Below are 23579 nucleotides of genomic sequence, written 5' to 3' on the forward strand. Positions count from 1 at the left end.
TGATATACATCAAGCCATGATTTTGCTTCTTGTGTATGTATACATCATACTATACGTATATAATCTACGAGTAAACTGCATAAAATCGAATAATTACTCCCTGACTGTTGGTTCCATGGGGTCCAATAATGTTTCTCCCCTCAAATTGAAGATATTGAATTACATATATTGCTTTGATCGCCTAATCCTTCGTCACGCGGACTGAGCGATGATTGTGTGGGATGTATGAATTAGGATTCGATTGGATTAGTGAATGGAATGTAAGATTGGATTATTTTGAATTAGGTTGTTTCGGACGTCGAGTTCTCTCCACTAATGGTTGTTGTTCAATTACCACATCTTCCTTGTACCTCCCATTGTTGCCCTTCCATTCTGATTTTGTCCCACAGCTCCATGGGATTGATGAGCGTATGCTCCACCATTGTTGGAGTACATAGCTTGCTGTGTTTGATGACTACTTAAGCCGCCGTAATATCCACCTTGATCTAGATTATACTGCTGTTGGGCTTGTGGACTCTGAGTACCATACTCTCCGTTGGCTTGAGCGAATCGCCCTTGCTGTTGTTGTCCAGCACCAACCGGTCTAGCACCTTGCATCTGTTGTCCAGGTGCACCATATCCGTAATACATCGATTGGTTCATACCACCTCGTCCATAACTTCCAGGTGTGACACCATACTGCTGCTGCTGGTGCTGCTGGGGATAACCATTTGCTGTCGTCGAGTAACCTGGATATACCATTGATTCAGGTGATTTCGCATTACTGTAACCCATTGCGACTGGCGATTTCTGGTCTATCGACATGGAAGATTTAGGTACGGTGTATCCATAACCTGGAGAAGCCATAGAGGTTCCGAAGGCTGTGGGCGACCATACACCTTGTTGGAAACCATTTGTACCGGCTCGGGGGTTTGTCATTGATTGGTAATTCATTGCAATCATATGATGATTTGGGTTGTCGGGACTAGGAGTCGAGAATTGACCATATTGCGAATGGGTAGCAGGGGAAGGTCGAAGCGAGCCGTATGGATCTGCTAAAGGGACAGACGGACCAGCACCTGGCGAGCTAAATGTTTGAGAGTTCGAGAACGCCATTTTCATTCCTCCTCCGGGTGCTTGCTGAACAGCAGGATGATCGGCAGCTGATGGTGCATTCAAGCTTGGATACATTGGGGCAGCAGCGTTGAGTTCGGAAGATTGTTTGGGTGCTGCTGCCTGCTGGGCCTCCCAAACTGACTTGATAGCATTGTGATCATGCTGAGAAGAATTTCGAGCGGGAGAGTGAGAGGTAGGGTATGATAGGGAAGTACTTGGCCAAGTCGAAGTGTTTGGAGAAGCAGGTCGAGCGAGCGGAGGGGTTTTCGGTGCCTAGGCGTGATGGTCAGTACAAGAGGACGGAAAGACACCTATTAACGATACTCACTTCGGCACCTGGTATCTTCGCTGTTTCGACACCCACTCCGTTCTGAGCTTTCTCATCCTCACCCAAAGTCTCCAAACTCATCTTATTAACCTCGTCTAACAGACTGTCACCTTCCAATTCACTCGATACCATAAATCGCACACCTGGTTTATCGGAAAGAGCCATCCTTTCCTTTTCTGGCGCACCAATCGTTACTCCATCAAAGGCGAATCTACCTTCTCTTTCAGCTTTCGCAGCAGCAGAGGTTTTCACGGGAGATTTGATCTTTCGTGGTGGCGGTTCGACCTTTGGGGCTTCTTCAGCAGGCGGAGGGATAGGTTTTTCGACTGTGATGGATGACTCGGCTTGACGCCAATCATCTGGACGGGTTCTTTGATCTCGTAGAGATTGGGATTTGAGTGTGGTGGGAGCGGGGAGAAGGCTTTCTGCTGAAGCGGTAGGCTGATCAGATGTAGCTCGAGCTGCCTCGATGGTCGAAGGCTTCTTCTTGATCTTCTTCTCGAAAGGTTCCAAGTGTCTGGGGGATATGCTGACCACAGGCGCTGATCGTTGGAAGCGATTTGGGATGGGTCTAGGTAAGAGGAGTTCGGCTCGGGATAAAGGTAAGCCATTGACACCGTTGAGAGGTGGGTTGAAGCTCATCAACCAGCCATGGGGGTTGGGGGTACGGGGACCTTCTGCAGCGCTTAAGCGAGCCCGAGGTATCGGTATTCGAGCTGGCTGAGGTTTGGGTAATTTTATGGTGTATGTACGCCAGGCGGGTGGTGGGGATTTTGGTGGTTCTGGGTATGACACGTCGAAGTATTCCTGTACATTTAATATGACAGGTTTCGATGGTATGTTGTGACTGATGGGTCGGGATTGTATCCTGACCGCTTCAGGAGACTGTGGTACGTCTTGAGTCGAAGGCCCGGCATCAGTTGATGCTGAAGGTGTCGCTCGAGCTTCGGCCATAGCGGCTTGTATACGTGCCAGCATATCATCAAAGACGGCTTCTTTCTTTGGTGGGGTAGTACCGGTTATATGTGTTATTGATACTGTAGGAACATGTCCCATTTCGGCTTCAAAGAATGATTCGGCTGTAGGTCTGGATGATCTTATGTGAGCAGCAGGTGGCGTAATAGCGGGATGTGATGCCTCCTCTGCTTGAGTAGATGATTGAGGTCCTCTTCTCCACGATGATTCTGCAGCTCGGCCAGACATTCCCGAGATATGCCTATCACCCACTTCTGGTCTACTTGGTAACCCCAAATTCGGTGGAAGCGGTTTTTCGTGATGTGTTGATTTAGGTCTTTGAGCCAATGTGATTTGGGGAATCTCCTTTACAATCTCTGCAGGTGGTTGAGGTTGTGTAGGTTTCACTTCATGATTACTTGTTGTAGACTTGAATCTTTCCTCCAGCTCCTTCGCCTTTCGCCTTGCTCGTTCTGCTGCGGCTTCCCTGTCTGCTTCTTCCGCTAGGCGACGAGCTTTCGCTTTTTCTGCAGCAGTGTGCATTTCTGCTGATTGTGAGTCGACAGGAATCGTGGGTGACGTGAGGGGTTGATCCACGGCGGGAGGAGCTATGTCTGCAACCGAGGGCCTCGCGGCTTGACCAAAAGATCTACGAGCAGGCAGGTCTGACAGCGACTTTTCAGGTGACCGAGATTGGGCGAAAGCATTGGACTGAGAAGGAAGGTCTCGTCGTTCAGCGAGATGGGGTGGGAAATGTCTTTCGTTATCTCTAGGTACGTTCCATGCTGATCGAGTGGGTAGAGGAGCTGCTGATATACTTTGAGCGGGTCGAGATTCGGGAGGTGGATGTGACATATGCGGAGGAAGCGCTCGATCGCCGGCTTGTCCTGCGAGGTGAGGAGGAAGAGGTCGATCTAAATCTCGACCACCCGCGATATGTGGCGGTGGCTGTCGAGTACCGGAATCTGTGGGTCGAGACATTAGTCTGGTAGGTTGCATGGTGGAAGATGGAGGTTGTCGGGGGGTTTCAAGTCGATTAGAGGATGCGTTGAATAATACTCGATTGCTGTCTACTTCTGGTCGCCGCGAGGATGAAAGACCTTGCTGTCCTTCAAGTGAGGGCAGTGGCTTTCTTGGCCAACTTCGATCAAAGTCTTCTGCAAATCGCTCTGATTTCGATACTGGCTGACTCTCAGGCAGATCGTGGACGGACGGATTCATATGTGGATGATCTCCGGTACCATCACCAAAATCAAGCAATTCGTCATCCTCGTCTTCCTCCTACAATCCGAGGTAAAAGTCAGCTGACTGTAGGGAAAATTTGACCAAATCCACTTACATCCCATCGATGAGCTCCTGGATCTAGCTGAGTGAACGTATTCAACTCCTGCAGAATCGCTTGATTATGAGCCGCTTGCGCTTGGGCAGCAATCTGAGCAGCTTTCTTGCCTTTAAGACGCCATCAGTGATATTACTCATGAAAAAGGAATGATTCACATACCATCCGCAACCTCCTTGGCTGTTGGGAAATCCCGCGATATTCCTAATCCAGGTTTTCTAGTTTCTCCTGAGACAGATTTCCATGCGGGCTTGGGGGGTACCATAGCCGACACTAAGCCTGCTCCCATTGCGGGTGCGGTCGTCGTACCAAGGACTCTTGCTCGTGTGGGAGCAGGTTGATGTAGGGTAGTTGTGGTGGTTGTAGGTGGGGTCGAAGCGGGTGCGGGAGGTTCGGTAGGCAGAGGAACGACAGGCTTTGCCCATGGTGATGAGGATGCTGAAGAAGGGGGATTAGGGGAAACACTGCTTTTGGAGGTAGGTACGGTTGTGAGCTTGCTGGATAATAGACGTGACGAGGAGGATGAGATTGGAACAGGAGAAGCTGAGGGTCGGCCTGCGATTAATATATAAGCTTAGTGATACGATTGAAAGAATCGGAGAGAGGCTGACTTACCGTTGAATGATGATATCTTTGTAGGTCCAGCGGTAGGTGCTGGACTACCTGCTTTGCTCAAGAATTTTTGATTCACATTGACCGAGCTGAATTTCTTTTTCGCTAATGCGGTTGAGCCTAATGGAGGGGTAGATGTGCGTGATGAAGGAGTGGCTGCCCGTATGCTGGGACTAGGATGTGAAGGGTGACTTTCGGATAATGGAGGTTCGGCGATGATGGGTGTGGGTGGTAGACTAGATTCGGTCTTGGATGGGACATCGGTATTTATAGGTTCCTGGGGAATCGATGATTGCTCTGTTGATGGTTCACTCGTACTGATTCCATCCGCATGTCCCTCTTTTTCATCTTCTACAACATCCAGAGCTGAAGCTGGTCTGGTATCTTCTGCACTTGTAATCTTTGTCAAATCCCCTTTTGGTTGTTCCTCAATCGGTATTTCATCTTTCTCAGCTAACGCTCCCTCCTCATCTTTGGTCGCGACTAAGACCGTCCCATTCGATAAAGTTACAGCGTCTGGTTTCGTGTCTTCTTGAGTATCGATTGCATTGTTGGAAGGGGATTCACTCATTTTGATGCCCTGAGAACAGTAAGATCAGGAATGAGGGAAAAGATGACGAGTTGAATTCAATACTCACATGAGGCAAGAATACTTGAGTTCCGACTTTATCTTTCGTGTATCAGTTGTTAATGCAGTTGCAAATCGAACAATTCCAACTACTCTCTTCTTTTGATGTTCTGAGTAGAATATGGGACTAGCTATGGGAGTTTGACGGAATGAAAGGGGCGATTCGATCTGGTGATATAAGCCTGGTTCGTCCTTCCCGATGATTTGGGATCGAGTTTGATCTGGTGATGCTGGTCTGTGCTGTTGATTATAAGCGCGACTTTCTGAGGTTCTGATAGATGATAGAGGTCGATCTCGCGTCCTTGTTGTTGCTGCCTCTCTTGACTGTTATGCTGCCAGTCTTCTTGTGGTATGTGTTCTCCTATGGAAGTATGTTTGATGCGATGGCCATAAGCAATCCAATCTTGACATTCACTGCTCACAGTTATCGGATTCTGATTCTGTTCCATCTCGATGCCATGGTAGTATCATGACCATAACCGGACACTGCACACCGATAACCCCGTATTCCCCGAAGTGTGGCACTCCACTCTACAGAGGTGTATCTCACCTGCGTTGATTCGTTGTTGCTATCTTTCAATCGCAGGATCATCTAAAATACATCGTCGACTTTCGAAATACAGCCTTGTCCATATTTACCATAGCATAAACCCACCATGGCTGCTCGATCATCCCTCGTCACCCTCAGAGCAGCAGCTCGTATAGCTGCCAGACCCGCCATCGCTTCTCGATCTTTCCGATCTGCAGCTATCCTAAGAGAAGGTAAATTCAGAATCCACGATTTCATCCCCACATCCTGCACGATTTCAACATAGAATGCTAATATATGTTCTCAAATAGTCAAACCAACTGCTGAACCTTCGGTAGCACCATTCACCGAACCAGCAGGGATTAATCCAGCCGATAAGACCGCACCTCTCAACTCACCATTACATGAATACGGTCAATACATCTTGACATGTTTACCTAAACACGTTCAACAGTTCTCGGTCTACAAGGACGAATTGACATTATATATCCCACCTACATCTGTCGTACCCACTTTGACCTTTTTGAGGGATCACACTCAATGTCAATATAAGCAGGTTATGGATATTACGGCGGTGGATTTCCCCTCTAGAGTTAACAGGTTTGAGGTGAGTAAAATATAAATCCACCTTAATTTGATTAAACGGGGTCATATTCTGACTTATACCGTGTGTCTTATAGATCGTCTACCACCTTCTCTCAGTAGCTCACCAATCGAGAATCAGGGTGAAAACTTACGCCGACGAGGTCACACCTGTACCTTCATCTGTAGGAATCTTCAATGGTGCGAATTGGTATGAAAGAGAAGTTTGGGATATGTACGGGGTATTCTTCAGTGGACATCCTGATTTGTAAGTCAAGCAGCGAATTCCTAGGTTATGGAGACCGAAACTGATGATTTATGATTTCATTCAGACGACGTATTTTGACGGATTACGGTAAGTAAGAATCCATAGTTGGCCAAGGAAAAATTGTCTGATAATGTGTTGTTGTCATAGGTTTCGAAGGACACCCTCTGAGGAAGGACTTCCCATTGACCGTGAGTTAGCTGTCTTGTAGCGATCTTCCTTCGATTTAGCTGACATTGCATTACCGTATAGGGTTACTCGGAAGTACGATATGATGAAGAGAAGAAACGAGTTGTGTATGAACCATTGCAGCTCACCCAGGCATTCCGGTGAGTCAAGCAACCTTCACCTGTCATTCCTTTGCCACGAAAAGAGGACGTTTGACTTACACCGACTCGATCCATATAGAAACTTCCAAGATGGTAATTCACCTTGGGAACAAGTCGGTGCCGGAAACCCTAATGTACGACCCGAAGAATTCAAGATCCCTCCTCCCCCACCACCAAAGGAAGAACCCAAGGATCAGAAGAAATAGACGGGAAGGGAATCAATCATATCTTGATTTAGGTCTGGTTTGCATTGATATTACTAAGATGCATAGATCTGACGATTTCGGAACAAGATCCCTCCTCTTAGACTATCGAGATTTTGGGCAGATATAGTATGAGATCATACTGATGTTCATATCTTACGTCCTTTATACTGATATGACTTGTCAGATATTGAACATCCTTTCTAGGATCAAGCTCAGACGTGTCATCGATGACCATGAGATTTCGACTGAGAGGAAATATATCCCAATGTGTAAGTAGGTATTATGGTGTACCCGGTATATCGATATCTATCTCAAATTATCTTTCCCTATCACTACATCATCCCATCACCCACGTCCCATAACACCCAAATCTGCACCTCATAACGACTATCCCTTCATCACGATGCGTATACTCCTCTTGTTCGCTACTATCGCCCTTCCACTATCCCTCGCTATCTCTCTGCTTCCAACACCCACGATCGCATCAGCCTCTCCCGCAAATCTCCAATCCTCCACCTACCCCTCCCCTACCGCCGCGCCCCTAGTCGAACGATGCGATGAAGAACACTGTTCCTTCGGAGGATCCGAATCGACCCTACAAGCCAGTGTAGTCACTTCCACTATCTTGTCTACAACGTCCGTTCCATGTTATATTACCACGTACATTACTAATTCAGAGACAGTTACTGAAACTATCTATTCTGCTGAGATCATCACCTCTACCATGACCAAGGAAGGTACAGTATTCATCATTCAATATTCACCCACACCGGTATTGATGAGTACCCCTATCACTAGTGTCATGGAGATCACAAATACCTGGTGGTCATATTGGTTAACGTCTTCTGGAGATACTTATCAGGTAACTTCGAAAGGTGGTGAAACCATGTATGGAGGAGATTCGAATACTTATACGAAACAAGGTGATGGATGGAATGGTAACAACAACGATGGTTGGAGTAGTGGTGGATCTGGTGGATGGTCAAGCAAAAGCAGTGAAAATGGTTGGGGTAATACAGGTACTGAATCAGCGTGGACACATATCAGCAACAACAATAACATTAATGCGGTTTCTGCTACTTCTATCCCAGCTGGTGGAATCACCCTGGCAAACAACAATGGATGGGGTACCACTGGATCAAATGGCGTTACGGGCACTGGTACAGGTAACAATGGATTGGCAAATTGGAATGGAGGATCAAGTAGGATCTCGACAGCGAAAGGGTGGGAGACAAAAGTCACTTTGGCTATTGCTGTGACTATGGTAGTAGTCTGGGAAATCAATCATTTCTTTATATAACGCATATACCATTTCCACTAGTTCCCTTGGTTTGTGTAGATATAGTTCTTATATCTCTATGCAGACTCAAGTCCAGTGATACATGCATTTACTCAGCTCAGTGTTGTTTTACAGAAGATGAAGCTTCACATCTCGTAGCGTTGTTTACCGGTTATTCGTTGTTCGCCACTCAATGCACGCACGTCACTGTGCACAGTTTCAGTTTCAGTCGCAATGCGTCATCTTGCTTGACCTTTCAATCTCTTCACTACTCAATTCACACATTCACATTCCTTGACTTGTTCATTACCATCCTGGCCATTCCCAGTATTCGGACCATAGCCTCATACGCATTCATGCTGAGGCGTATCCGCCAATATGTGGTCACCCGGTCTCATAGTCTCGATAGTCTTAGCCGCTAAATTAGGACTATCACGGCAGTTGGCCTTCACACCAAGCTACAATGAACCTCAAGACTCCTCGCACCAGCAATATATACCTCATATCGATACAACGGATGACGGTAAGCTGCATCTCATTCACATTAGCCTACTGCTGTAACCTGATCGAAGTATGAACATCAGATATCTCTACAACAGCAGAATCCATCGTTTCGATCCTCTCTTCATCCTCCCAGCACACAATAACCCTTCACTTACTCCAACGAGCCAAATGTATACCTCTCTTAGCGCATATAGGTAACGCGACGGTATTCGCACCCACAGATCAAGCATGGAACGATTGGGCGGACAAACATAAACCTAAACAGAAAGAAGAAGGTGATAGCGACGATGCGGAGAAGGGTGGATGGCTGGGAGAAGGTGGATTAGAAGAATGGCTAAAATCCGAAGAAGATGTCTTATCCCTTCGGATTGCTCAAAGTGCAGAGGGAGAAGACTATCAGAGGAAATTGATGGATAATCAAAATTGGTTATTGAGACAACATTTATTATATCACATGTTGAATTATACTTTACCTCCCTCGGCATTCTTAGCTTCCTCCAGTGGTAACAATATAACCATTGAGACAAGTTTGTTTTACCCTTTGGATGAAGAACCGAAATTACCACCTACACCTGAACCTGGACCACCTTGGTTACCTAGAGGAGGAGAAGGTCTGTTGGGTGGACATGGACAACGAATCCGATTGGCTAAAATCACAGGCCCGGATTCGGAGAGAGGTAGCATCGGGGTAGATTGGAATGGACAGAACGGAGTTGAATTTTGGGATGGTAAAGGCTGGGAAGACAATGATGATAAACCAGACCCAAATCCAAACAAGACTGATTCCGAGACTGAAAGGACATCAACGATGATGATGTTGAATGAGAAAGAGAGGGATAAGTTGAAAGGTATCAGATACGCTAGGAATGGTGTGGTGGTTGGTATAGAAGGTGTATTGGATATGCCTCCGTCTATCGGTTAGTACCCACTTTCATTCGATCGTTATACTGTACTGATTGATCGTTTAATTGGGTGTAGAGGAAACAATTCGTAATCATCCCTCACTCAAATACCTATCCCGTCTCCTCACTTTCAACGCTCTCCCATCACCCTTACCAGATTCTTTCGCAACTTCACCTCACCTCACAATCTTCGCTCCGTCAGACGAAGCTTTCAGCTCCGCATTTGATGATGTAGAAACAGGGTACTTGGAAGGACCATATGGTGAAGAAGGGATGGCGAGAATCTTGGCTGGAGGTGTAGTTCTGGGCGTGGGTAAAGGCCATGTTGGATGGAGTGATACATTAGGCAATAAGAGTCTAGAAGGTGAGCTAAATGTGATTACGAGGATTCATCGTCAATCGTAGCTTATCTGACTTCTCTCATGCTCGTAGCTTCCTCTGGCATGGATCTTCTCGTAAATTCAAGTGGACCCGGTCAACTCGCTATCAACGGTACCAACGCTCAAACAGTTGATATATTCGCTTCAAACGGTATGTGAGATGATCAACCTCTACAATGACACATCGCTGATCTGATCGACTACTCTATAGGTGTCATTCATATCCTCCCTAACCTTCTTGTTCCTGAAAACTTCACACTCCTCAACTCGGCTGAGAAGATGCTTCTATCCCTCAATGCAACTCGATTTGTCTCACTCCTCCGATCTGCCAATCTCTCAGATGCGTACATCGGACCTTCGGGATCAGACGGTCATAGGAAAAACAAAGAAGGCAAAGGTTGGACGATCTTGGCTCCCACCGATGACGTTTTGGATATCATGGATAAATGGGGTGGGGGATGGGGTGCACCGATACCACATGTTTGGGCTGCAGCCGAACAAGGCGATGTCGACGTCATCAAGGGAGTGGAATCATCGGAAGACTTGATCACCACCGATAGTACAGCGAAGAAACCAATTCAGGACGCTTCACCCCTTGCTGCATTGTTACAGTATCACATCTTACCTGGTAGACTGTTGCCTTCAGATATCAAAGATGGGATGTTACTAGGAACAGAACTCAGGGCTTCGTCACTTGGTGGTGGAAGACAGAGGCTGAGAGTAGATGTATCAGAGAGGTTCCAAAGGGATCGAAACGATTGGGAAGCTATCGGCGAAGGAGAAATCAGGTTTGGAGGAGCGACTGTGCTAGGCAGACCAGGTGAGTCATCTGTCGAGGTGTTCCTGTAGATTGACAGAGCTGACGATTGATTTCAGTCAAAAGCGGAAAGAGTATAATCTATCTTTTATCATCGCTTCTCTCCCCACCAGACGATGTCTTACAAACAGCCGTTTCCGATCTGCAACTATCCACTTTTATCGCTGCTGTCTACGCTGCAGAATTAGATAAAGCAGTCAAACGTACTCCGGCTACGACTTATTTCATGCCTCGTAATCGAGCTTTCAATCAATTAGGTCTGACTATGCGATACCTCCTCTTACCAGAGGGGAAAGACGAACTTCGAAAAGTGATCAAATACCACGCAGTCAACGGGATAATTTATTCGCCCGATGTGGAATATGGTAAGAAGGTATATACGACTTTGGAAGGTGGAATTATAGTAGTCGATCGTACCAAAGGTAAAAACGGAAGTATATCATTAAGATCACCAACTAAATGGGAAGGATACGACTCAGGCGAATCGTTACCTTCTAATGGTGAACTTCGTTCGGCGAGGGTATGGCATCCCGACGCATTGACCAATACCGGTGTGATCCATTCGATCGATTCGGTAGTTATGCCTTCGGATGTGAAGATTACGATCGCGAAATTGATTAGAGGTTCAAAGCAGAATACGATGGGTGATTTGATGATGCGTGCGGGCTTGGGGTGGATCCTGGAAGGCAGAGAACCGGCATCTGGTGAAATGTCTATCAAACAACTCAAAGGTTTGATCGAGGAAGATGATGATTCATCTGATGAAGATGACCACGAGGATAAAGACAGAAACCATGACAAAGAACCTAAGATTGAAGATTTAGCATTACCAAGTTATACAGTATTGGTACCTACCGATAAAGCATTCTCACGGATCAACCTGACTCATTATCTAAATGATAAAGAAGCTTTACTTGATTTAATCAAATTACATATCATTCCATCAACCGCATCTTCCATCTCAGCTGGTACTGTTACGAAGGACTCTGATAAAAATAAAGAACCCATCACTCCTCCTCGGGATGGTCAACCTATTTCATTAGATGATGATCTGGTATACAAGACGCTGTTATCGTCCGATAAAAATAAATTTGGTGATTTGGCATTTAGAGCTACGGGTGATAATTCTTTTATCGTGGGTATCAAAGGTGCGAGAGGTAATGGGAAGGATATCGGTGTGGGTAATTCGGCTAGGATTGGTCAGACGGGAAGAGCTACTGTGAGATGGAAGAAGAATCATGCCAGTCACACAGACGATATTCATCTTTTTGAGGAAGATCATGAACATAGAAAGAGAGGGAAAGGGAAGAAGGATGACAGAGATGAGGAAGATGAAGAATCAAAGAGATTATGGAAAGATGGTATGACACTTGGTGGAGGTGTTTTGATGATTGATTCGGTTCTTATCCCCTATCAACCTAGTTGGTTTTCCAGGTGAGTAAGACGTCAATTGCCCTTGCACTCATCGGAGTTGAAGAGTGAAAAGGCTGATCAACCTCTTTCCTTCTGGTTCGTATTTGTTCAGATGGGGCTGGTTAGTCATCACTCTATCAGGGATCGGACTGGTCATACTCATTGCCGCTGTGTCGATGGGGTGGTGGTTGATGACGAGGGAAAAGGATGAGAATCAGTATGAACCGCTTGAAGGTGAAGAGGAAGAGTAGGCGTATGCGATGAGAAAAGGAAAATTCTTGTAGCTTTCCGTAACCGCAACGTTACTAGAGTAACCCATCGACAGTAGAGGGATTCTATTCATCATTGTAAACGTTATTGTATTTCTAGGTTTGAATCTTCATACATGCATTCAAAATACGAGTTGTACTCTGCATCGTAAAATCAAAATATATGCACATCCATCTATCAAGGATAAGCCTCGAGACTGAGCTCAAACCTGACTCATATATACCAGACATATCAAGTCCACTTACCCTACCCTCCCCTTCCTCTAGCCAGAGCGTTCGTCGGACTATTCGCAACATCATGACCCGCAGCATCTTCCAATCTTCCTCCATGATACGTATCCATATCTTCCATCTTCATCAATTCGAACTGACTTCTTCTCGGTCCCTGTCCTTGTAAAGGTCCTACTCCCGCCAAGGTACTTTGTCTATGTTGATGAGCCTGTGGAAGATAGTTGGGTTGTTTACCAAATATCACACCAGCTTCAGAGGTAGTCGTCAAATCACCTTCTGAAGAAAGGTACGAATCGTCCGCTAGTATATGTTCGTGTGTGGAGTACGGTACACTTGATATCGTTCCTGTTCCCGTATGGGTATGAGCTATACTACCCGTTGCAGTAACGGTAGGTTGAGAGTACACTCCATCATCATCGTCATTTAGGTCGGATGCGAAAGAATCTTCATTATCGAATGAATCTTCTGCCGAGTAAACTTGACCAACTGGTAAATCGACCATATCAGATCCATAGGATGTATTAGCCCCTGTTGATCTTCTATTCAATCTCATCCTCCCTTGTTGAGATGCTCCAGCTCCAGCGCCAGCCGTAGGATGATAAGTCTGATCGTCCTCTTCTTCTTCTTGTAAAACAGGCTGTGGTTGTTGTTGTTGCTGAGATTGACCACTGAATAATAATCTACCTTCACCAGGTTGTAGTTCACCAGGCATGATAGAATATCTACCTAGTCCTTCGGGAGTATCTAATCGAGGTGATAATTCCGATCCCATCTCTTCCAATAAATCATCAATCATGTATTTTGCTTGTTTCTCACCATCACCTGTGATTGCAGATTGATCTCGATTCTGATTCTGATTCTGACTTTGAACATTCGTGGTCGTACTCGTACCGTACGCGTCGACTGTATTTCTCTGTGTCTGTGACGATATAGGTTTCTTGCCTGGTGTTCTGGACATATCGAATATAGCTCTCGCTTTAGGTGGTAATGAGAATTTCATCGTTACAGGAGGTGACATTCCGAATGGTAATTCTTCATCTGATGATTCAACATCGTCTATACCAGGTAAGATGGATTGTTTAGGTGGTTTTTTGGTTTCCTTTGATTTCGACAATGACTTGGCGTTGAGAGGGGTAGATCTCATATCTACTATACCATTGAAATTCGGTCCGAAAGGATTATTAGAGGTTGAAGCTGATGCGATCTTATTGGCTTTGGGTGTAAAGGAGTTCGGTCGAGAAGGGTTGAAAGTATGTTGAGAACGTTGGATATCTTGGGGATCAACTGTCCCAGTGGAATATCCTTCTTCTTCATCTTCCTGAGATTGATTCCAATTGATACTAGGTAAAGAAGCGGAGTTGGACGTATTACTGGTACTGGTACTTCCCAAATGAGGTAAGGAATATCCACTAGGTAATGAAGGAGTAGGTAAATCACTTGAGGAGAAACCACTCTGATCATTTATGAAATTACCACTACTGATCTTCAGCTCATCCCTTAATTTCCTATCTAATCTGTCAAAAGGTGATTCCATTGAATCTTCCCATGATTCGTTGATCTTGGATTTACCTTTATGAGCAGTGTTTGGTAAAGGTGTAGAAGAAGTTGCGGGAGGATCGAAAATAAATGAAGAACCTGATTGATCATTATGAGAGACGATTGAGGAGTCATCGTGGTTACGTCGGAGTGTCATGGTTTGATCTTCATATTGAGCAGAGATGTCCTGTTGAGAAGGGATTGAAGGTTCTTCTAGACCTGTGGTTCGGATTGAAGAAGCTGCCTCGAAGAATGATCGCCAGAACTGTACATGGTGCCAGTCGTCAGTATATTTCCATTGGTATCAAGACTTAATACGTGGTCAGAATCACTACAAGTCAGAAGTAGGACGACTCACCTGAGCAGCCTCCCTCGTGGGTTCATCAGCAATAGCGAATCTCTTTATCTCCGGTAATATCCTACTGGTCACTATCTGATGGAATTTGGCAAAGTTCGCATCTATCTCCTGAAGTAGTAAGGTGTTGAGCTGATCGATCTGCTCCGTCTGGGCTGAGATGGGTGCATTGGGATCTATGCCTGGGATGACGTAGAAGGGAGGTGAGAGAAGGGGGTTTGGACCGGACATGTTATGTTGGCTGGGGTCCAAGGCCGCGTTGAAGCCTTCTCGGTCGGTTAATATGAGGTGGATCTGTCAATGGTCTGATGATTGCTCATGCCTGGTTATTCCACTTGGCCTGGTGTGATGTTTCTCTATGTGACATAGTGTCTCTTCAAGATGTTCATGTTCATGTTCATGTTGTCAAAATCAAAACGCGACTGAGTGAGATCAACGCGTACTGATGATTGATGATTGAATGATTATGTAATATCTGGTTCGATCGGCTTTATCAATTGATATCCGAGATGAGCAATCTCATTCTCATCCTCAATCTCATCATTCATCGTGGTTTCCTTTTCCCTCGACGTCCTACAGACGAGACAGCGAAACAGTACAACAGGATAGACAAGACAGCAAGCATAATCACGGGTCTAATACGGTCTGACGGAGGGATCATACTACATCAAACCTCCACCATGTCAGTAACGATGGTAGCTGGCCCATCAACATCGACGTCTTCCTCTTCAACAAACCTCTTCGCTCGACCCGACACTTCGATTTGCTCGCACCTTTCTTTCTTGCTGAATTCCCCTTCAAACAGCAGTCAGCATACAATTGGTACTCAAGATGCGTACAATGGCTCTGTACCACCACCTGCTACTGCTATGAGGAAACACGAGGTGGAAAAGCGATTCACTGAAACTGTAAGATGGGGTGCTGTGGCAGAAGGTGCCAAGCGGAGGAAGGTGAGTGTGTTGGGAGCGCGTCAATGCGAATCTTACCACTCGGATTTGCCAGATTGGTTCACGTCTTTGCACCCTCAGTCCCTAAAGCTGACCCGATTGTTATTCTTTACTCAGACAATCCCTCCACAATGCCACACTTGCTCAACCACCCTCACAAGACCATGGGCATGTCTGACTTGCTCATACATCGGTTGCCTACCTTTTACTGGTGTTTCTTCTTCTTCCTCAAAGAACTGTATGCGTACTCATTGGCAACAGAGTAACGGTCAATGTGGATTTGGTTAGCTATCTCTCTCACTGAGCGTTAATGCGAGAATTCAGCTAAGCATTGTATCTTGACAGCTGTTGATCCATCCTCCGGTGCTATCTATTGCTCATCATGCTCCGATACGATATACCCAGATCAATTCGAATCGATATTACGCGTAGTCAAAATTCGCACAGAGGAGATGCACGATAAATCCCGTGAACCTGGTGCGGTAGGTGGAGGAAGAGGCAGAGGTCGAGGTCCCTGGAAAGCTTGGAATCCCAGTAATATGGTTAAGATAGAGGAGAGTGAAGTCGCCAAGAGCTCTTGTAGAGGTGCGACCGACCAATTCAGCTTGTTCATCAGCGGATTTGCTTATTCATTGATCTTCTATCAGGTTTACGTCCACTACTGAACCTCTCTCAGACATGCTTCCTTTCCGCCATCCTTCAATCCCTCATCCACAATCCTCTGCTCAAAGCGTATTTCCTCTCTGACAAACATAACAGGCATATATGTCCCAACGGATCTAAGGGGCTTAGTGTGGGAAAGCCATTTCTTGGAGCAGAAGCACCGAATGGTGCCCCTGGTATAGATCGAGAGAAGGGTTGTATGTGCTGTGAGATGGACAGGGCTTTCGAGGAGGTAAATCTCTAAACCAGCTGAACAATCATTGCTTCCGAGAAGGATCCGCAGCTGATCTGTCATATACAGTTCTACAATGAAGATAATTCACCTTATGGGCCTATAACGATGCTTTATGCTATGTGGCATGCCAGTGCAGAGCTGGAAGGATACGGTCAACAAGGTGAGTTGTATCTTGCATCACCTGTCTCTCATGCTAATGAATCTCAACTCATCGTAGATGCGCACTCATTCTTCCTCGCTGCGTTGGATCAAATACATGCTCATGCGAAAGGACAGCTGTCTAGCTGCAACTGTATCGCTCGTAAGTCTCAGCTGTCTTGCAAACCTTGTTGCTCAGAGTCAAGCTGATTGAGTATCCTTATATTTCAGATCAAACATTTGCCGGATCCCTGCTCTCCTCTGTCACCTGCTCATCATGCTCCCATACTTCCTCGACGATCGATCCTATATTAGACATACAATTGGATTTCCCATATTCCCCTTTATCCGGCTCATCAACAGCTACCATCACCTCGAACGCATCCACCTCGTCGTCCGAGGGCATAGGAGGTGGGTCGAACGGAAATTCTCAATTGACTCTTGCCGGGTTGCTCAGGAGGTTCTGTGCCAGTGAGACTATCGGTGGGTCTGAGAGTGGAGGTAAGGGGTATGAATGCTCCAAATGTGGTGGTGGACCTGGTACCGTGAGTGTCATGACGAGATATTATGTTTCTGGATGGCATACTGAATTATATACATGTTTCCTCAATTTGTTCAGCACGCAACCAAGAACCTGACTATCAAGAAACTCGCGCCTGTCCTGTCATTTCAGCTGAAGGTGAGTGATCAGCTGATTGACCCGTCGAGGTTCCTTCTTGTACGATAGATAGATTTCTCGAACTGACAACTTGAAACAGCGATTCGCACACATGACGACCTCTTCATCTAAAATCGAAACTCACGTCAGATTCCCTTCCACACTAGATATGAGACCTTACGTCGACACTCCATCACCCCCAGGATCGGCATCGGCATCTCAATCAACCGAAGAAGATATCAAACCTACAATAAGAGAAGAACAAGATATTTTACCTGATTCTCTGTTCATGTACGATCTATTCGCCGTGGTCACTCATGAAGGAAAATTGGATAATGGACATTATTGGGCGGATGTAAGAGAGGGTGAGGAATGGTGGCATTGTGATGATGATAAGGGTGAGTTATTCACCTATCATCTTCAAATGACGATATCACAAGACTTATTAAAAGATGAATGACATACTGATATCTGATACTTATCGTATCATGTTAGTAACACCTACAACTCTATCATCAGTCCTAAGTCAAAAAGCCTATATGTTATTCTACGTCAAACGGTCATTAGCATACGCTCAACCAATGTCTAAATTACTGGGTACGACAGCTTCGACAACTTCCCTACCTACTTTAAATAATATCAGTTCTAATATTTGATCGAAAGGAAAAAAAAAAAAAAAAACCAATTGCTTTCGCTTTCTTGCTTTGATGGAATTGACATTGTCAATTTGTCGGAATATCGTTCTTGTCGTTATCATTGTGAATTGGGGGTTTTCAGAGATCAGAGAATTCGTAATCATAATCTCTTGGATTTTTCGTTCAAAAATACAAATACAAACGTGAATACAGTACAATACATATCATAGATTATCATCATATATCATACTTATGCCATATCCATATTTTTCTTATTTTTGTAAGATTGCGAGAATGTGAAATGTAATTTTTGGACTTTGAACAAACGATGCATCATCTACAAAGAGAGAACTAATCAATGAATATCTCCAAATGGTCTTTTCGAAGCACAATTCCAAGTTTTTAACACTCATTACGATGTGCTCTATTCTTGATGAATCAAAGGAATATACATCAAATGGTTTTTCAAGACGGGATGTTATTTACTCGTACCACATTAATAGAAAAGAGGTCTTTCTACAATTCAAGTCAAATCCGATGACATCCCCTGATCCTCCTTCTACTTGCTCTGTATCTAAATCTTCCCTTTCCCTTATCCCAGGAATACCGTTTCCTCTCCTTACTCCGATATACTATTATTATGTCCTTTTTTTGATTATTGAGCGTATAGTGTACAGTTATCAGTCAGACATCGACAAGTTTGGGAATAACACAGTTACATTATTACATTTTACGACAAAATGTTGTAGATTTAGATCAATTTCAATCTCAATTGATAGTGATAGAAATAAAAATGCGAGATTGAAAAAAAGAGAATGTCAAAACCACAACTAGTGAAGAAAATCAAAAGAAGACAAAAATCCTTATGGACGAATCACTGTACCACAAAATAATAAAAATCAAAAATCAATGAGACGACGATAAAAACCCCAAAATATACAATACTATTATTATTTCGTACATAGAACACAGAATGATCGTATTGAAACTCAGTTCTGAATTCTGAGAAAAGATAGTTCAAATTTTGCAAAATGTCTTTTGAGGTGAAGTAGAATATTTATTTCCAAAAAGAGTGTCCATTATTACCTCCCTCCATTCCTTTCATTCCACCAAAAGTTTGACTTGAATATCCATATTTGAATCCATCATGATCGGAAATAGTAATATCACCTTCGACAGGACTGTACGTAGTTGGTTTCTCGCCATAATCCGTAAACAGGCTGTGTTCCGAACTTGAAGACGTCGACAGGCTAAGACTCATCGTACTAGGTTCACTCCTGAGCTGAGAAGACGCGAAACTTGATTCCGCCAAAGTAAAAGGGGGCATATCTTCCCATTTCCCTGTGCTTGAAATCGAACTTCGCGTACTTGGAGTGTTATTGCTTGTAGTCGAAGTAGGAATGGACCTTTCTGCACCGATAGGAGTTGGAACAGCGAGAGATTGATGTCTTGCGGGAAGGGGAAGTGGATGATCATCTTCGACTCCTTCAGCGAGGGCCGCAAGTTGTTGAGGTGGACAAGAAGATCTTCGAGGTTCGGATCTAGCTTGCGAATGGGCTTGTGAGATTCCCGAAGCTGTAGCTCTCGCATGGGGGCGAAGAGAGATAGATCGGATAGGTGAATGGTAGAGGATTCCGTTATTGGCTTCGTAACTGTGTGGAGAATGAGTCATCATCCCTTCTTTGGCTGGTGGAGAGGTACGAGCAGCGTTCTGTAGATGTCGAGGCAGTCGAAGTTCTTCAACACCATGAGCGTACTATATCCCAAGATTCATGTCAGCGGCAGTGAGAGGTGATTGAAGCGATCAACTTACTTGACATTGCCCTCCATACTTGCATTTACCCGTTTGTTGCCAGATAGCACAGAGTTCGGTTTTGTAGAATGGCGAGATTCCAGTGGCAACTGTTTCGGATGTGGCAGAATTGTTTGTTCGAGGTTGGTAACCAGATGAAGGTGGTGGGCATTGATCTTGTGGACCTGAACCTCTTTGGTCCCAGGAATGATCAATGACTCGCATGTTTGCCATTGAAGAAGCGTGGTTGATGGAGTGGTAATTCGGAGAAGGTCTTGGGGTAGGATCGTAATCGGGAAGTCGATTGTTGATGGGCTTAGTGAAATAATCAATTTCTTCGGTCGATCCAGGAGGAGTGAGCATTCCAAACTCGATAGCAGCTTGATTGTTCAGTTGAGCGAACCTAGGTGGCATCTCTACTGCATTGGATGTGGCAGTAGTAGATCGAGCAAAAGGGGATACACCATTCGATCCGACTGGTAATCTTGATGAAGTGACATTTTCGAGCTTTGACCAGAGCGATTCGGGAATACCATTACCTTGAGAGCCTTCAAATGAGAAGAGGAGGTAGACACTCGAATCGAGATCTCTGAATCCAGCATCGTAGAGTCTTGATCCAAGGGTAAGTGGTAAATCCTGCTCCACAAGGGTTTTGAGAAGTTGACCGTACCCGCTTCTTTTGACCGTTTCGGGGTTGACTCGAGGAGATGCATAAGCAGTAATCGGATGAGGGTATTCGGTGTTATACGGTTGAGGAATTGGAATATCCTCATCGGTATACGGCAGCGGAGCAAGGGAGAATGGTCGTGTGATGGGATTTCCATCAGGTGTGGTCGCTGCTGGTGATGCAGCGATCAAAGAGGCGATGTACTCGGCACTCGCAAAGCGAGTAAGATCCGGAAGGAGGTGTGATCTTGGTGTGATGGGCAGGAACGGAGCATACGGGACCATTAGTGAAGAAGCGGAGTGAAGGTAAGCTGTAGGGTGATGATAGGCTCCAGGAGTGAAGGTAGGGACACCTCCTTTTAGGTTCGAAGAGACCATTGGTCGATCTCTTGCGTTGGGCAATTGTTCCAACATGTTTCCGGTCTCGACTGGAGGACCTTGATTGAGACCTCCAGGAGGAGTGTCAACGGCAGGAGGAACGAACCCTGAGCAGACCATCAGCGACGCATTGAGGGTATAGCATGTGAACCAAAACTTACCCTTGGTATAATTGATGGCTCTTGGAGGAGCGGACGCTCTTGCAGTAAACGAAGAGGCATTGGCATTCCTTGAAGCTCGACCAGGTGTACTCCCATTGAGGTGTCTGTTGATAGCACCGACTCCAGAACCCACCAGGCGAGGTCGAGCCGATTGAAGGAGATGATTGGGTGAATCTTGGTATGATGGACATGTACCTATGTCGCCAGAGGGATTAGCAATTGATATACAGTATTAATGCTGAGAGGTTCCAATCTGTAGCGAGAGGTACTGTAGAGCGCACCTTTGGTAGTGATGGTGGTACCAAGGTCAGCCATAGAATCGTTTTCCGGTCGCTCAGTGACTACAGATATACAGTAATGAGATCAGCTATCATGAGAGCATTTTGGAAGTTTATTCAGATAATCACAGTTTACAGTGGTACAGTCCACAGCCATGTGTTGTTCACCTTTGTTGGGGTTCATCGAGGATCCATTAAGGGTGACATCGACTTCACTGCCTTCGTCGTTGAATGCAGATGACAATGTTTGTCGAGACCTTGGCTTTTGAGCTTTGTATCGATCTCTCGAATATGAATGATCTACAAGACTGTTGACGCTCGGATCTCTTTGTCGATGACCATGAGCTGGCGGAGTGGGAGAAGAGTATGTGGAAGTGATCGTGGCCATGATTGGGTGTTTTCTGTCACACTAATAGGTCTTCACCATCGTCAGCGATCCATGTAGGAGGACTCGGTAAGAGATGATTGAAGGGGATAGGTGCACGGTCGGATCAAGGGGGTCCAAGGGGATTAGGGGATTAATAAATCAAAGATAATGACATACCGTTGAAGAGACGGAAGAAATCAAAATCCGCAGACTGGATTCTATATTCAAGGTGATTTATTGCGTTGAACAATCGAATACTATCAAGATAGAATTGTCAAGTTGAGAGAAACAATGCGAAAAACTTCTATTCTATCGAAAACAAGGTCGATTAAAAAGGTGATTGACCAGATTGATAGGTTTTCGGCGGTTTAATCGTGTATATGTTTTGGTACGGTGATTTTGTTATACGGAGAATAGTAAAGTAGGATGAAATGTGAATGAGTAGATGAGTGGTGGGCAATACTCTCGTTTTATACTAACCTATATACCGAATCGATTTGACAGTGAATGAGGAGTGTATAGTGTGATGCACTGTAGTATCCCGTTGTAATCCGATACAGATCGAAGAGTGCACCGCACAGACTTTAACCTTTTCAAAGGACCACTGTTCGCACTCACATACTTGACCAACAGCATCCTTTGAACGTGTTGCAATAGAACAAGAACATGGACAAGAACCGTATCCTCTGTCATTCCACTTACATCGGTTCATCTACTCCACTCCTCACACAGCTTGACAAGTTATTCATCTTATTCATCTCCGTGCCTCCGCTCATACCCCTTGAAACAACAACAATGACGACCATCAGAATCACCATCACCATCACCATCACCATCATGACGTGACCCTTGATCATCCCACACATCAATGTAAGAGGATGACTCATCAACACATATTTCAGCACTAGCTCACCATCAATATAATCAGATTGATCAGCGTTTTAGTTTTTACCTTACTTTGTTCCTTGTTTACGCATTGGCCTTTGAATCTTGCCTTCGGTCTTTCGCCTCTTACTCATCGTTCGGATTTCAGCACCACAGATAACAAGAACATTCCAGCATTTTTTCATTTTTTTTCAGGGACACTAAAACCATACCTTTGGACATGAGGCAAAGATGCGAAGATACCACAAGTGAGACATTTGATTCCATCATGATCAATCTCAATCTCTTTTGAGTTTTCGACTAACAAAAGATTGATCTTCAGGGACATGTGAATGTCGTACGGATTAGTACTTGGTGTGTTTTTTCTTTCTTCACTCGGACTTCTAATCAATTCGAAGCTGTGTTTGTGTAAAGTCAGCAAGATCTTGGCGTAGGATGGGATCTGTACGACATGATGTACTTACCTTCTAGCGTATCTATCGGGTCACCTGACTAATCGCATTGCTGCATCGCCAATATCACGGATATAACATCGAGATCGCTCAAATTGTAACACGCTAAAACTCGGCAGTAAACATAGTCGACAAAACCTTATCAACCCTTTTACATTCGTTATACCCTCATGTTATTGTTGAATCGTCGGTACCTTATTTTACCATCCACCATCATTCAATGACACAATCACACAATCAAAATTGATTCGCATCTTTGTGATTTTGCGATTTTGACCACGATCGATCATGATGAGATTGTACATGTCTACTAAAAGTGAGACAGATTAACTTATCTCATCAGAGATCCTAGAATATTCTGGATTTGTCGTTGATTCTGATTTATTGAGGGATGCGGAAAGGAGGGGTCGGGGTCCGATGATCAAGTGGGGGAAAGTGGGGAGAGCCTCACGACACTCTTGGTGGTGGATAAAGTAAGTCGATCGTACGACAAACTATGACCATCGAGGACTGTACGTGTGTATATATGGAGTTAGTACCTTACTAAGTCGACTGACTATCGCTTTCCCCTCAGAGTATAAAGTCTAAACTCAATGTCATCCATCTTATTTATACTTAGCGATAGGGGTCCTTTCGATTTGGGAAGCTACTCAGTAGATCGGATCACACCCGGCAAGAGTTTGTTATCTCATACGTACTCTGATTAACCATATTCATCATTTCGTATGTTGAATGGATCAGTAAGTACAATTGCTTATCAGTAAAAGTGAA

The 23579-nt window shown here is 44.9% G+C and overlaps 7 protein-coding genes across 7 annotated transcripts; 4 read left to right on the forward strand and 3 right to left on the reverse strand.

The window, feature by feature from the left end:
• Positions 1-330: 330 nt before the first annotated feature.
• Positions 331-4899, reverse strand: V865_004569 (uncharacterized protein; the record flags this gene model as incomplete). The annotated part of the gene is made up of 5 exons (XM_066228349.1): positions 331-1368; positions 1424-3658; positions 3717-3826; positions 3879-4271; positions 4332-4899. The coding sequence occupies 5 exons, from the start codon at positions 4897-4899 to the stop codon at positions 331-333; spliced, it is 4344 nt and encodes a 1447-aa protein (XP_066084446.1).
• A 713-nt stretch (positions 4900-5612) lies between these two features.
• Positions 5613-6867, forward strand: V865_004570 (uncharacterized protein; the record flags this gene model as incomplete). Its single annotated transcript, XM_066228350.1, has 7 exons — positions 5613-5718; positions 5797-6092; positions 6166-6335; positions 6400-6422; positions 6483-6523; positions 6585-6661; positions 6741-6867. The coding sequence occupies 7 exons, from the start codon at positions 5613-5615 to the stop codon at positions 6865-6867; spliced, it is 840 nt and encodes a 279-aa protein (XP_066084447.1).
• Positions 6868-7270: 403 nt separating this feature from the next.
• V865_004571 (uncharacterized protein) lies at positions 7271-8167 on the forward strand (the record flags this gene model as incomplete). The annotated part of the gene is made up of 1 exon (XM_066228351.1): positions 7271-8167. One exon carries the CDS (start codon positions 7271-7273, stop codon positions 8165-8167), a length of 897 nt encoding a protein of 298 aa, XP_066084448.1.
• A 357-nt stretch (positions 8168-8524) lies between these two features.
• V865_004572 (uncharacterized protein) lies at positions 8525-12413 on the forward strand (the record flags this gene model as incomplete). Its single annotated transcript, XM_066228352.1, has 7 exons — positions 8525-8669; positions 8731-9567; positions 9629-9916; positions 9985-10083; positions 10144-10752; positions 10809-12183; positions 12275-12413. The coding sequence occupies 7 exons, from the start codon at positions 8525-8527 to the stop codon at positions 12411-12413; spliced, it is 3492 nt and encodes a 1163-aa protein (XP_066084449.1).
• Positions 12414-12678: 265 nt separating this feature from the next.
• Positions 12679-14784, reverse strand: V865_004573 (uncharacterized protein; the record flags this gene model as incomplete). Its single annotated transcript, XM_066228353.1, has 2 exons — positions 12679-14463; positions 14557-14784. 2 exons carry the CDS (start codon positions 14782-14784, stop codon positions 12679-12681), a joined length of 2013 nt encoding a protein of 670 aa, XP_066084450.1.
• A 449-nt stretch (positions 14785-15233) lies between these two features.
• On the forward strand, positions 15234-17850 carry V865_004574 (uncharacterized protein; the record flags this gene model as incomplete). Its single annotated transcript, XM_066228354.1, has 10 exons — positions 15234-15503; positions 15618-15783; positions 15846-16085; positions 16148-16395; positions 16465-16558; positions 16616-16699; positions 16768-17081; positions 17156-17215; positions 17295-17592; positions 17690-17850. 10 exons carry the CDS (start codon positions 15234-15236, stop codon positions 17848-17850), a joined length of 1935 nt encoding a protein of 644 aa, XP_066084451.1.
• Positions 17851-18886: 1036 nt separating this feature from the next.
• Positions 18887-21492, reverse strand: V865_004575 (uncharacterized protein; the record flags this gene model as incomplete). The annotated part of the gene is made up of 5 exons (XM_066228355.1): positions 18887-19585; positions 19643-20772; positions 20827-21021; positions 21108-21167; positions 21234-21492. The coding sequence occupies 5 exons, from the start codon at positions 21490-21492 to the stop codon at positions 18887-18889; spliced, it is 2343 nt and encodes a 780-aa protein (XP_066084452.1).
• Positions 21493-23579: the final 2087 nt, after the last annotated feature.

The sequence above is a fragment of the Kwoniella europaea genome, chromosome 1 (genome assembly GCF_036810445.1).
Source record: "Kwoniella europaea PYCC6329 chromosome 1, complete sequence".
Lineage (NCBI taxonomy): Eukaryota > Fungi > Basidiomycota > Tremellomycetes > Tremellales > Cryptococcaceae > Kwoniella > Kwoniella europaea.